Source organism: Mustelus asterias, chromosome 14 (assembly GCF_964213995.1).
Source record: "Mustelus asterias chromosome 14, sMusAst1.hap1.1, whole genome shotgun sequence".
NCBI classification, from domain to species: Eukaryota; Metazoa; Chordata; class Chondrichthyes; order Carcharhiniformes; family Triakidae; genus Mustelus; species Mustelus asterias.
Window position 1 is genome coordinate 57,955,642 of NC_135814.1, and position 14,024 is coordinate 57,969,665.

At 43.1% G+C, this 14,024-nt stretch overlaps 1 protein-coding gene across 1 annotated transcript in view; it reads left to right on the forward strand.

Moving 5' to 3' along the window:
• Positions 1–1,137: 1,137 nt before the first annotated feature.
• The window catches only part of mtx2 (metaxin 2), a 247,847-nt gene continuing 234,960 nt past the window's right edge, over positions 1,138–14,024 (forward strand). Inside the window, exon 1 of the mRNA XM_078228468.1 lies at positions 1,138–1,301. Within this exon, the coding sequence (XP_078084594.1) occupies positions 1,262–1,301 (40 nt within the window). The 5' untranslated portion in view covers positions 1,138–1,261. The remainder of the gene's footprint in view (positions 1,302–14,024) is intronic.

The window sequence follows — 14,024 nt, forward strand, 5'->3', positions numbered from 1 at the left end:
ATATAGCGCACAAGAAACAATACTTTTCACTGTATGCTAATACATGCGACAACAATAAATCAAATCAAAAGTACCAGAAGACCTGACACTCTCATTTTTATATACAAGTGAGGCTCCCTGTTTGGGCAGGCAATTATGACCTCGATCAGCGAGTTCATACTTTAAGAGGCCAACCTCATGTAAGATAAAGACAAAATACTCCACGTGCTGGAATCTGAAACAAAAACAGAAAATGTGGAAAATCTCAGCAGGTCTGACAGCATCTGTGGAGAGAGAATAGAACCAATGTTTCGAGTCTGGATGACCCTCCGTCAGAGCTCATGTGCCTCGTTGAAGTCATTACTTGGAGGCTGTGAAAAGGCACTATGTAAATGCCAGTTCCGTGACTGGTGCTTGCACCTTCAGCAGCATTGGTTCCGAGTACTGGGATTCCTTCCCTAAACCTCTCCTGCTCCTCTTTAAAACATACCACTTTGATCAAGCTTTTAGTCATCCACCCTAATGTGCTTCGGGATTATGCTGCTCTCAAGCTCTGACGTGGAGATGCCGGCGTTGGACTGGAGTAAACACAGTAAGAAGTCTCACAACACCAGGTTAAAGTCCAACAGGTTTATTTGGTAGCAAAATCCACTAGCTTTCAGAGCGCTGCCCCTTCGTCAGGTGAGTGGGAGCTCTGTTCACAAACAGGGCATATAAAGACACAAACTCAATTTACAAAATAATGATTGGAATGCGAGTCTTTACAGGTAATCAAGTCTTCTGTACCTTTAAGACTTGATTACCTGTAAAGACTCGCATTCCAATCATTATTTTGTAAATTGAGTTTGTGTCTTTATATGCCCTGTTTGTGAACAGAGCTCCCACTCACCTGACGAAGGAGCAGCGCTCCGAAAGCTAGTGGATTTTGCGACCAAATAAACCTGTTGGACTTTAACCTGGTGTTGTGAGACTTCTTGCTCTCAAACTCGTCAGGGCGCTTTCCAACCTTAAGTGCAAGTTGTTGTTCTAACTTCTGACGAGAACTCTTCTAAAAATGCTTGAATGCAGCAATACCTTGGGAATGGAGTGGAAAGCACAGCCTCCCACCCCCGGCCCCGCCGTCACATCCCCGAGCGGCCGAGACTGCGCGTGCGCGGCAGTGCCCGGCCGGTGCAGGAAGTGACGCGGTGCGTCGCCGGAAGTGAACGGGTGCCGGCCTGACATTGTGTCGGGGAGACTGTGTAGCTTCTCCCCCAGAGCCCGAGAGCAGCGGCTGTGAGCCATGTCAATAGCAACAGACGTGTTTGTCTGCCAGATGGCAGGTAATGACTCCAGTGCCGCTTCATGTTGTGCCAAGTCAGTGGATAACCGGGTTAGTTTGGGCTCTGAAATGGAGGAAGCAACAGGTGAAGTGTTGGTTGGCGAGGCAGCCCGTGACCCGGGGTTACCCAGGGAGACTCTCATTGCGGCCTCCTGAGGGAAATATCTGAGCTTACCACAACTTAATCTGGGGCACTTATCACATTTATTTTTCGACACACTAGCTTTGGGTTGCATACCCTATGCTACCCTACCATGGGCATGTGTTGTTCAACGAAAGCAGAACTTTGCCCATGTGTGCACAGTACTTTGGTCATCAGCCTCCAACTGTCTGTGACATTTCTATCGTTTGAGGATTGCCGAACAGAGGTTGCTTTTCGAATTAAGAATTTGAAGATGATTGAACAAGCTACCTAGATTAGTTGTAATTTTAATGTTGAAATATAAGTACTGCACTGTTTCAACTTCGACTGCAGCCAATTTGAAGATAAAACAAATGTGAGACTACTTCCCCAAAGTGATCACTCAATCAAATCACAATACAAAATAGAAAAAAACCAAAAGAGAAAACGCTGGAAAATCTCAGCAGGTGTGGCAGCATCTGTAAAGAGAGAAAAGAGCTGATGTTTCGAGTCCAGATGACCCAGATCAGATGACCCAGATGACAGAAAGCTCAAAGCTTTGACAAAGCGTCATCTGGATTCGAAACGTCAGCTCTTTCTTTCTCCTTACAGATGCTGCCAGACCTGCTGAGGTTTTCCAGCATTTTCTCTTTTGGTTTCAGATTCCAGCATCTGCAGTAATTTGCTTTTATCCAGACAATACAAAATAGTTCGGTTGTAGTTACGTGACTTAACTTGCATTGTTGTAACATCATGCATTGTTGCAGAACAATTTTAACGTGAGCATAGAGGCTCCCCTTTCAACTCGAGTCACATGTTTCGCATACTTTGCCAATTTTCAGCATTGCTTGATTAAAATTAATTATTGTTTCAGTACAAAAATTACTATAAATGATCAGGAATACATTACCAGCTCCTCAAATTTCTGAATTTTCTGTGCAGCAGATGCTTTTCGGGTTGCTGCTTTCTTTATGTGCACAAATAGTTGATCTTAAATTATCAACATGCAACAGCATTGGAACAAATTGAAAGATTAACATATTAATGAAAATGTAGAATTATGGACCAAAAATCTGCAGTGTTGGAAATCTGAAGTAAAAACAAGGTACTGGAAACACTAAGCAGGGCAGGCAGCAACTGTGGAGAGCAGTTGACCTTTTAGGTTGATGCCTTTCACCAGAATTAATAGGAAGCATTTTAAAATCACATTTTAATACTTGAAATTGTAGTTGCAATCTAAGTTATTTTTGAAGAAAAGGTACTGAAAGTTCAATTGTTGATCTAGATTTGAAATTGCATCTGCTGATTTTTTGCCACGGTTATTGTGTTGAGCATGAGCTGTCAAATTTATTTGCTATTTATTTTCACACAAATTAATTGTGGCAAAAGCTAAACCGTAAAAAACTGATCCCTGCAATAAAGTAGGTTATCTCACTGAATCCTTTCCTGTAACTGACCAGCAGTAACCACTGTGGCTAAATATTACTTGAGTTGGGTTACCAGAGGAGGTTTTCTGATAAATGTGATGGCAGAAGGAGAATGGGTCCTTCTAAGGAAGTCTAAGAGAACCAGGCAGGTAGTGTCGAAGTCCCATGTCTATCTTGCTTGCTATTCGGTTTTCCATTTTTGGATACTGGTGAGGGTGATGGTTCCTCAGGGGAGTGCAGCCATAGCAAAGTCCATGGCATCACAGGCGGCTCAGCTGCACAGGAGGTGAGGATGAAGGGTAGAAGGGCAATAGTGATAGGGGATTTGATAGGCTGTATCAGACAGGCAGTTTCTGCACCATAAGCATGACCCGAGGAGGATGATGTGCTGTGTCCCTGATGCCAGAGTCAAGGATATCATGGAGCAGTTGCAGGACATCCTTTTGGGGAAGCGTGAATAGCCAGGGGCCGTAGGTACATTGGTACCAATGACATAGGTAGGAAGAGGGATTAAGTCCTGCAAGCAGATTTTAGAGAGATATGAGGGAAATTAAAAAGCTGGACCTCAGGAGCAGTGATCTCAGGATTACTCCCAGTGCCACATGCTAGTTAGTATAGGAATAGGAGGATTGAATACGTGGCTGGAGAATTTATGTAGAACAGATAGCATCATATTTCTGAGTCATTGAAATTGTTTTGAGGCAGGTTGGACCTCCACAAGATGGACAGGTTACACAACAGGTCCAGGAATAATATCCTCATAGGGAGATTTGCTGGTGCTGTTCGGGAAGGTTTAAATCAGCTTACACACAAATTAGGAGAAGCAGTAAGCCACTCAGCGTCTTGAGCCTGCTCTGCCCCTCAATAAGATTATGGCTGATCTGCTTGTAACTTCAACCGCACATTCATGTCTAACAATAACTTTTCATCCCCTTGTTAATAATCTATCTAGCTCTGCTTTAAAAATATTTAACGACTCGTCTTCAACTCTGACAGAATTTCTCCTCATCTCCATCTTATACGAATGACCCCTTATTTTTAAACGATGATCCCTAGTCCCAGATTCTCCAACAAGAAGAAACATTCTCTCCACATTTACCCTGTCGATGCTCCTTTGGATCTTACAGGTTTCAATCAAGTCACCTCTTACTCTTCTAAACTCTAGTAGATACAAGCCTAACCTTTCCAACCTTTCCTCATAAGGCAACCCACCCATTCCTTGAATTAGTCAAGCAAAACCTTCTCTGAACTGCTTCTAATGCATTTACATAAATAAGGAGAACTGTATCATGCACAATACTCCAAGATGTCATCTCACCAGTATCCTGTACAACTGAAGCATAACATCCGTACTTTCTCCTCATAATACACAATAACATTCTATTAACCTTCGTAAATACTTGGCGTACCTGTATACCAGCCTTTCTGATTTATTCACTAGGACACCCAGATCTCTCTTTACCTCAGAGCTCTGCCATCTCTCACCATTTAGATAATAATTAGAGAATTATTAGAGAATTCCAGAGATTCACCACCCTCTGAGAGAAGCAGTTCCTCCTCAACTCTGTCCTAAACTGACCCCCCTTTATTTTGAGGCTGTGCCCTCTAGTTCTAGTTTCCTTTCTAAGTGGAAAGAATCTCTCCACCTCTACCCTATCCAGCTCCTTCATTATCTTATAGGTCTCTATAAGATCCCCCCTCCGCCTTCTAAATTCCAATGAATACAAACCCAATCTGCTCAGTCTCTCCTCATAATCAACACCCCTCATCTCTGGTATCAACCTGACTTAATAGAGGTTTATAGAATGATGAAGGGGATAGATAGAGTGAACGTTCAAAGACTATTTCCTCGGGTGGATGGAGCTATTACAACGGGGCATAACTATAGGGTTCATGGTGGAAGATATAGGAAGGATGTCCGAGGTAGGTTCTTTACTCAGAGAGTGGTTGGGGTGTGGAATGGACTGCCTGCAGTGATACTGGAGTCAGACACTTTAGAAACATTTAAGCCGGTATTGGATAGGCACATGGAGCACACCAGGATGATAGGGAGTGGGATAGCTTGATCTTGGTTTCAGATAAAGCCCGGCACAACATCGTGGGCCGAAGGGCCTAATCTGTGCTGTACTGTTCTATGTTCTATGTTCTAATATGCCTCTTTTTTAATTATTCCTGCCAAAATGGACAATTTCACATTTGCCCACATTATACTCCATTTGCTAGATTTTTGCCTCACTTAACCTACCTATGTCCATTTGTAGTCTCCTTACATCGTCTTCAAAATTTACTTTCCTACATTTTTTGAGGATGTAACTAGTAGCGTTGACCGAGGAGAACCAGTGGATGTGGTTTATTTAGACTTTCAGAAGGCTTTCGACAAGGTCTCACATAACAGACTACAATGCAAAGTTAAAATACATGGGATAGTAGGTAATGTCTTAAGATGGATAGAAAGCTGGTTAGCAGATAGGAAGCAAAGAGTTGGCATAAATGGGTCTTTTTATGATTTTCAGTCAGTGACTTGTAGGGTCCTGCAGGGATCTGTGCTCGAACCCTAACTGTTCACATTATATATTAATGATTTGGAAGAGGGAACTGAATGTATTATCTCCAAATTTGCAAATGATACAAGGTTGGGTGGGAGGGTGAGCTCTGAGGAGGATGCAGAGATGCTTCAGCGTGATTTGGACAGGCTGCGTCTGTGGGCATCTGCATGGCATATGCAGTAGAATCTGGATAAATGTGAGGTTTTCCACTTTGGTAGCACTAGTAAGAAGGCATTATTACTTGAATGGGTGTAAATTGAGAGAGGTGGATACTCAACGAGTCCTCGTGCATTAGTCGCTGAACGTAAGCGCGCAGGTACAGCAGGCAGTGAAGAAGGCAAATGGTATGTTGGCCTTCATAGCAAGAGGATTTGAGTATAGGGATGTTTTGCTGCGATTGTATAGGGAATTGGTGAGGCCACACCTGGAATATTGTGTGCAGTTTTGGTGTCCTTATCTGAGGAAGGATGCCCTTGCTTTAGAGGGAGTACAGCGAATGTTTACCAGACTGATTCCTGGGATGGCAGGTCTGTCTTACGAGGAGAGACTAAGTCGGTCAGGATTATATTCATTGGAATTTAGACGAGTGAGAGAGGATCTCATAGAAACTTTTAAAATTCAAACAGGGTTCGACAGGGTAGATTCAGAGAGAAATGTTCCCAATGATGGGCAAGCCCAGAACTAGGGATCATAGTTGGAGGATAAGGGGTAAATCTTTTAGAACTGAGGTGAGGAGAAATTTCTTCACCCAGAGGGTGGTGAATGTGTGGAATTCACTACCACCGCATGTAGTTGTGGCCAAAATGTTGTCTGATTTCAAGAATAAATTAGATAAAGCTCTAGGAGCCAAAGGGATATGGGAGGAAGGACGGAGCAGGATATTGAATTTGATGATCAGCCATGATCAAGATGAATGGCGGAGCAGGCTCGAAGGGCCGAATGGCCTACGCCTGCTTCTAGTTTCTATATTTCTATATCTTTGTGTCATCGGCACATTTAACAACCATACCTTCAGTCATAGAAATCATAGAAACCCTACAGTGCAGAAGGAGGCCATTCAGCCCATCGAGTCTGCACTGACCACAATCCCACCCAGGCCCTACCCCACATATTTTACCAGCCATTCCCTCTAACCTACACATCTCTGGACTCTAAGGGGCAATTTTTAACCTGGCCAATCAACCTAACTTGCACATCTTTGGACTGTGGGAGGAAACCGGAGCACCCGGAGGAAACCCACGCAGAAACGAGGAGAATGTGCAAACTCCACACAGACAGTGACCCGAGCTGGGAATCGAACCTGGGACCCTGGAGCTGTGAAGCAGCAGTGCTAACCTTATCCAAGTCATTATTTTTTATCCAAGTCATTTTTTATCCAGTCATGGGACATGGGCATCGCTAGCTGACCAACATTTATTACCCATCCTTAGTTGCCCTTGAGAAGGTGATGGTGAGCTGCCTTCTTGAATCGCTGCAGTCCATGTGCTGTGGGTTGACCCACAATGCATTAGGGAGAGAATTCCAGGATTTTTACCCAGTGACTGCGAAGGAACGGCAATATCTTTCCAAGTCAGGATGGTGAATGACTTGGAGGGGAACTTGCAGATGGTGGTGTTCCCAGGTATCGGTTGCCCTTGTTCTTCTAGATGGAAGTGGTCATGGGTTTGGAAGGTGCTGTTTAAGGAACTTTGGTGAATTTCTGCAGTGCATCTTGTAGATAGTACACACTACTGCTACTGGAAGGAGTGGATGTGGTGCCGATCAAGCGGGCTGCTTTGTCATGGAGGGTGTCAAGCTTCTTGAGTGTTGTTGGAGCTGCGCACATCCAGGCAAGTGGGGAGTATTCCATCACACTCCTGACTTGTGCCTTATACATGGTGGACAGGCTTTGGGAAGTCAGGAGGTGAGTTACTCGCCGCAGTATTCCTAGCCTCTGACCTGCTCTTGTAGCCACTGTGTTTATGTGGCAAGTCCAGTTGAATTTATGGTCAATAGTAATCCCAAGGATGTTGACAGTGGGGGATTCAATGACGGTAACATAATTGAATGTCAAAGGGCAGTGATTAGATTGTCTTTTATTGGTGATAAATATTACGAAAAGTTGAAAAGAACTCCAATAAATTGGTTAAACATGATTTCCCTTTCACAAAACCAGAGCTGACAAAGGGTCATCCAGACTTGAAACATTGTTTCTATTCTCTCTCCATAGATGCTGTCAGACCTGCTGACCAGCATTTTCTGCTTTTGTTTCAGATTCCAACATCTGCAGTATTTTGCTTTTACCATGTTGATACTGCCATGAGATTGGAAGATAGCAAATGTAACTCCTTTACTCAAAAAGGGAGAGAGACAAAAAGCAGCGAACTACAGACCATATCAGCCTAATATCTGTCATACAGAAAATGTTAGAAGCCACTATTAAAGGTGTTACAGCAGGGCACTTGGAAAAAAATCAAGGCAATCAAGCAGAAAAGATCATTATCACTAAAGAGGTAGTGTTGAGAAAACTAATGGGGCTAAAGATAGACAAGTACCCTGGCCCTGTTGGAATGCAAAGTGTGCAGAGGATACTGAAAGTCTGTAGAGGGATATAGATAGTTTAAGTGAGTGGGCAAGGGTCTGGCAGATGGAGTACAATGTTGGTAAATGTGAGGTCATCCATTTTGTTCGGAATAACAGCAAAATGGACTATTATTTAAATAGTAAAAAATCGCAGCATGCTGCTGTGCAGAGGGACCTGGGTGTCCTTGTGCATGAATCACAAAAAGTTGGTTTGCAGGTGCAGTGGGTAATTAAGAAGGCAAATGGAATTTTGTCCTTTATTGCTAGAGGGATGGAGTTTAAAAACAGGGAGGTTGCAGCTGTATAAGGTGCTGGTGAGGCCACACCTGGAGTACTGTGTACAGTTTTGGTCTACTTAATTGAGAAATGATATACTGGCACTGGAGGGGGTGCCAACAAGATTCACGAGGTTGATTCCGGAGGTGAGAGGGTTGGCTTATGAGGAGAGACTGAGTAGACTGGGAGTATGCTCATTGGAAGTTAGAATAAGGGGGGGGGGATCTTATAGAAACATATAAAATTATGAAGGGAATAGATAAGATAGAAGCAGGGAGGTTGTTTCCACTGGCAGGTGGAACTAGAACTATGGGGCATGGTCTCAAAATAAGTGGGAGCAGATTTAGGACTGAGTTGAGGAGAAACTTCTTCACCCAAAGAGTTGTGAATTTGTGGAATTCCCTGCCCAGTGAAGCAGTTGAGGCTACCTTGTTGCATGTTTTTAAGGCAAAAATAGATAGATTTTTGAACAGTAAAGGAATTAAGGGTTATGGTGAGTGGATGGGTAAGTGGAGCTGAGTCCAAGAAAAGATCAACCATGATCTTATTGAATGCGGAGTAGGCTCAAGGGGCCAGATGGCCCACTCCTGCTCCTAGTTCTAATGTTCTTATGCTAATGCTGTGGAGGATACATTTCTGACGTTTGTTGATTTTTTTTGGTGCAGCATGTTGAGGAACCAACTAGAGAATAGGCTACTTTAGATATAGTATTGTATAATCGATGTACCCACAGAATTGATAAAGGGGAGTCAATGTAGTAAACTTGGATTTTCCAAAGGCTTTTTTATATAATCTCCCCGTAGGCGATTGGTTAGCAAAATTAAAGCACATCATATGGGTAATTTCGCATTGATATGCAGTAACTAGTGAGATACCGCAAGAGTGAGTACTTGAGGCCCCAGCTGTTCACAATATATATTAATGATTTTGGTATGTAAGATTTCCAAATTAGTGGATGACAAAAAGTGGGAATGTATGTTGAGAGAAAGATGCAAAGCGACTTCAAAGGGATTTGGATAGACTGAGTGAGTGGGCAAGAACATGGCAGGTGGTATATATGTGAATAAATCTGAAGTTATCCACTTTGGTAGGAGGAAATGATGTGCAGATCATTTCATAAATAGTGAGAGATTTGAAGTGTAGATGTACAAAGGGACCTGGGTGTCCTCGTCAATTAGTCACTAAAAGTTGACATGCAGTTGCAGCAATTAGCAAGGCTAATAGTAAATTAACCTTTATCGAAGAGGGTTTGAGTGCAGGTGTAGCGAAATCTTGCTTCAATTGTATAGAACCTTGGGTTAGACCGCAGTTGGAGCATTATGTGCAGTTTTGGTCCCTTTACCTTAGGAAGAATTATTGCCATAGAAGGAGTGTAATAAATTCGCCAGACTTGTCCCTGGGATGGCAGGACTGAACAATGAAGAGAGATTGGGGAAATTGGGCCTGTATTCTCTCGAATTTTGAAGAATGAGAGGTGATCTCACAGAAATCTATAAAATACATAAAGGGATAGACTGGGTAGATGCAGGTACAATGTTAGGGCACCAGAACCAAAGGACACCATTTCATAATAAGGGGAAGCCACTTAGAACCAAGGTTCTCCTATGTTCCTATAAGTGGGATAATTTTCCATCTAATTTAGTTATGGTAACAATGCCAAATCAAGCAATGTATTTATCTTCAGATGGATGGCCCATTGCTTTGTGCACTATATTAATATGCCAAGTAACATCTCAATGACAGGGTTAAAATATCAGAATATTTACTCACAGGGGGATCTCACAAGAACATATAATGTTCCTCCCATTTGAGTTTATCTGCAGGCACCAAGCATATTGCCCACTAACAGTCAGAGAGAGATAGTAAGGAAGATCACAGAAATATAGTCAAATTTGTACTTTAAGGAATGACATCCCTGATTGAACTTTTACAGAAAACCTCACAGATAAAATCACTTTACTAACTCTGCGACCTGCCACAAAGAGAAAGCAAGCCGGGAGTTGTTGCCAGGCTTTTTGCTGAATGCACTTGGTCAGCAAGACCATATTACACAATTTATTCATGAGGTAGACACAGACACGTCAAAACCAGTGTACCACGCAATGTGAGATAATAGATAAACTGGAAGGAATAGACTATGCTGGATATGGGGATAATGTAATTATCCCAGAGACTTTGGACGTTGCTAGTGGTTTTGATCCCTAACAAGAACATATAACCTTTACAGGATATTATGTGTGAAATTAGTTGTTGGAGGCTGATGTATGCCTCCCTGAGAAGAACAAGAACCTGCAACCTTTGGTTGAGCAAAATTAGTTGATGGAGGCTGATGTATGCCTGATGTCTAGCATAGTAAAGATGGTAGGGAGCACCAGAATATGATGATGTGCAGTGGTTAGCACTGCTGCCTCACAGTGCCAGGGACCCGGGTTCAGTTCCGGCTTCGGGTCACTGTCTGTGTGGAGTTTGCACATTCTCCCTGTGACTGCATGGGTTCCCCCGGATGCTCCAGTTTCCAACCACAATACAAAGATGTGGGCGTTAGGTTGATTAGCCATGCTAAATTGACCCTAGTGTCAGGGGGATTAACAGGATAAATATGTGGGGTTATGGGAATAGAGTCTGGGTGGGATTGTAGTCGGTGCAGACCCGATGGGCCGAATGGCCTCCTTCTACTCTGTAAGGATTCTATAATGACAACTATAGACCAGACTACTGCTTATCGTGAGCTGCCGTTTAGCACTGGAGTTTAGTTGCACTCTGTACATTTTACATGAGAGTCATAGAGGTTTACAGCATGGAAACAGGCCCTTCGGCCCAACTTGTCCATGCCGCCCAGTTTTTACCACTAAGCTAGTCCCAATTGTCTGCATTTGGCCCATATCCCACTATACTTATTTTACTCGTGTAACTGTCTAAATGCTTTTTAAAAGACAAAATTGTACCCACCTCTACTATTGCCTCTGGCAGCTCGTTCCAGACACTCACCACCCTCTGTATGAAACAATTGCCCCTCTGGACCCTTTTGTATCTCTCCCCTCTCACCTTAAACCTATGCCCTCTAGTTTTAGACTCTCCTACCTTTTGGGAAAAATGTTGACTATCTGCCTTATCTATGCCCCTCATTATTTTATAGACCTCTATAAGATCACCCCTAAGCTTCCTACGTTCCAGGGGAAAAGAGTCCCAGTCTATCCAGCCTCTCCTTATGACTCAATTCATCAAGTCCTGGTTGCATCCTAGTAAATCTTTTCTGCACTCTTTCTAGTTTAATTATATCTTTTCTATAATAGCTGACCAGAACTGTGCACAGTATTCCATATGTGGCCTGACCAATGTCTTGTACAACTTCGACAAGGCGTCCCAACTCCTGTATTCAATGTTCTAACCAGTGAAACCAAGCATGCCGAATGCCTTCTTCACCACCCTGTCCACTTGTGTCTCCACTTTCAAGGAGTCAAGCTATGAACCTGTACTTGTAGATCTCTTTGTTCTATACCTCTCCCCAGCGCCCTACCATTAACTGAGTAGGTCCTGCCCTGATTCGATCTCCCAAAATGCATCACCTCACATTTATCTAAATTAAACTCCCATCTGCCATTCATCAGCCCACTGGTCCAATTGATCAAGATCCCTTTGCAATCTTAGATAACCTTCTTCACTGTCCACTATGCCACCAATCTTGGTGTCATCTGCAAACTTACTAACCATGCCTCCTAAATTCTCATCCAAATCATTAATATAAATGACAAATAATAGTGGACCCTGCACTGATCCCTGAGGCACACCGCTGGTCAAAGGCCTCAAGTTTGAAAAACAACCCTTTACACTCACCCTTTGTCTTCTGTTGTCAAGCCAATTTTGTATCCAATTGGCTACCTCACCCTGGATACTGTGAGATATAACCTTATTTCACAACCTACCATGTGGTACCTTGTCAAAGGCCTTGCTAAAGTCCATGTAGACAATGTCAATTGCACTGCCCTCAACTATCTTCTTGATTACCCCTTCAAAAAACTTCAAATTTGTGAGACATGATTTTCCACTCAAACCATGCTGACTGTCTCTAATCAGTCCTTGCCTCTCTAAATGCCTGTAGATCTTGTCTCTCAGAATACCTTCCATCAACTACCCACTACAGACATTAGGCTCATCAGTCTAAAGTTCCCAGGCTTTTCCCTGCATTCCTTCTTAAACAAAGGCACAACATTTGCTACCCTCCAATCTTCAGGCATTTCCCTGTGGCTGTCGATGATTCAAATATCTCTGCTAGGGGACCTGCAATTTCCTCCCTAGCCTCCCACAATGTCCTGGGATACATTTCATCAGGTCTTGGGGATTTATTTACCTTGATGCGCTTTAAGACTTCCAGCACTTCCTTCTCTGTAATATGTACATTCCTCAAGACATCACTATTTACTTTCCCAAGTTCCCTAACACCCATGCCTTTCTCAACAGTAAATACCGATGAGAAATATTCATTTAGAATCTCACCCATCTCTTATGGATCCGCACAAAGATGACCTTGTTGATCCTTGAGAGGCCCTACTCTCTCCCGAGTTACTCTTTTGCCCTTTACGTATTTGTAGAAGCTCTTTGGATTCTCCTTTGCCTTATCTGCCAAAGCAATCTCATATTCCCTTTTTGCCCTCCTGATTTTTCTCTTAACTCTACTCCGACAACCTGTATACTCTTCAAGGGATCCACTTGATCCCAGCTGCCTATGCATGTCATATGCCTCCTCCTTTTTGACCTTGGAGTCATAGAGGTTTACAGCATGGAAACAGGCCCTTCGGCCCAACTTGTCCATGCTGCCCTTTTTTAAAAAAACTCCTAAGCTAGTCCCAATTGCCCGCATTTGACCCATATCCCTCTATACCCATCATACCCATGTAACTATCTAAATGCTTTTTAAAAGACAAAATTGTACCCGCCTCTACTACTACCTCTGGCAGCTTGCTCCAGATATTCACCACCCTCTGTGAAAAAATTGCCCCTCTGGACACTTTTGTATCTCTCCCCTCTCACCTTAAACCTATGCCCTCTAGTTTTAGACTCCCCTACCTTTGAAAAAAGATATTGACTAGCTGATCTGTGCCCCTCATTATTTTATAGACCTCTGTAAGATCACCTTTCAGCCTCCTACGCTCCAGAGAAAAAAGTCCCAGTCCAGCCTCTCCTTATAACTCAATTCATCAAGTCCCGGTAGCATCCTAATAAATCTTTTCTGCACTCTTTCTCGTTTAATAATATCCTTTCTATAATAGGGTGACCAGAATTGCACACAGTATTCCAAGTGTGGCCTTACCAATGTCTTGTACAACTTCAACAAGACATTCCAACTCCTGTATTCAATGTTGTGACCGATGAAACCAAGCATGCCGAATGCCTTGTTCACCACTCTGTCCTTCTGTGACTCCACTTTCAAGGAGCTATGAACATGTACCTCTAGATCTCTTTGTTCTGTAACTCTCCCCAACGCCCTACCATTAACTGAGTAAGTCCTGCCCTGGTTCAACCTACCAAAATGCATCACCTCACATTTGTCTAAATTAAACTCCATCTGCGATTCGTCAGCCCACTGGCCCAATTGATCAAAATCCCGTTGCAATTGGAGATAACTTTCTTCACTATCCACTATGTCACCAATCTTGGTGTCATCTGCAAACTTACTCACCATGCCTCCTATATTCTCATCCAAATCATTGATATAAATGACAAATACAGTGGACACAGCACTGATCCCTGAGGCACACTGCTGGTCTCAGGCCTCCAGTTTGAAAAACAACTCT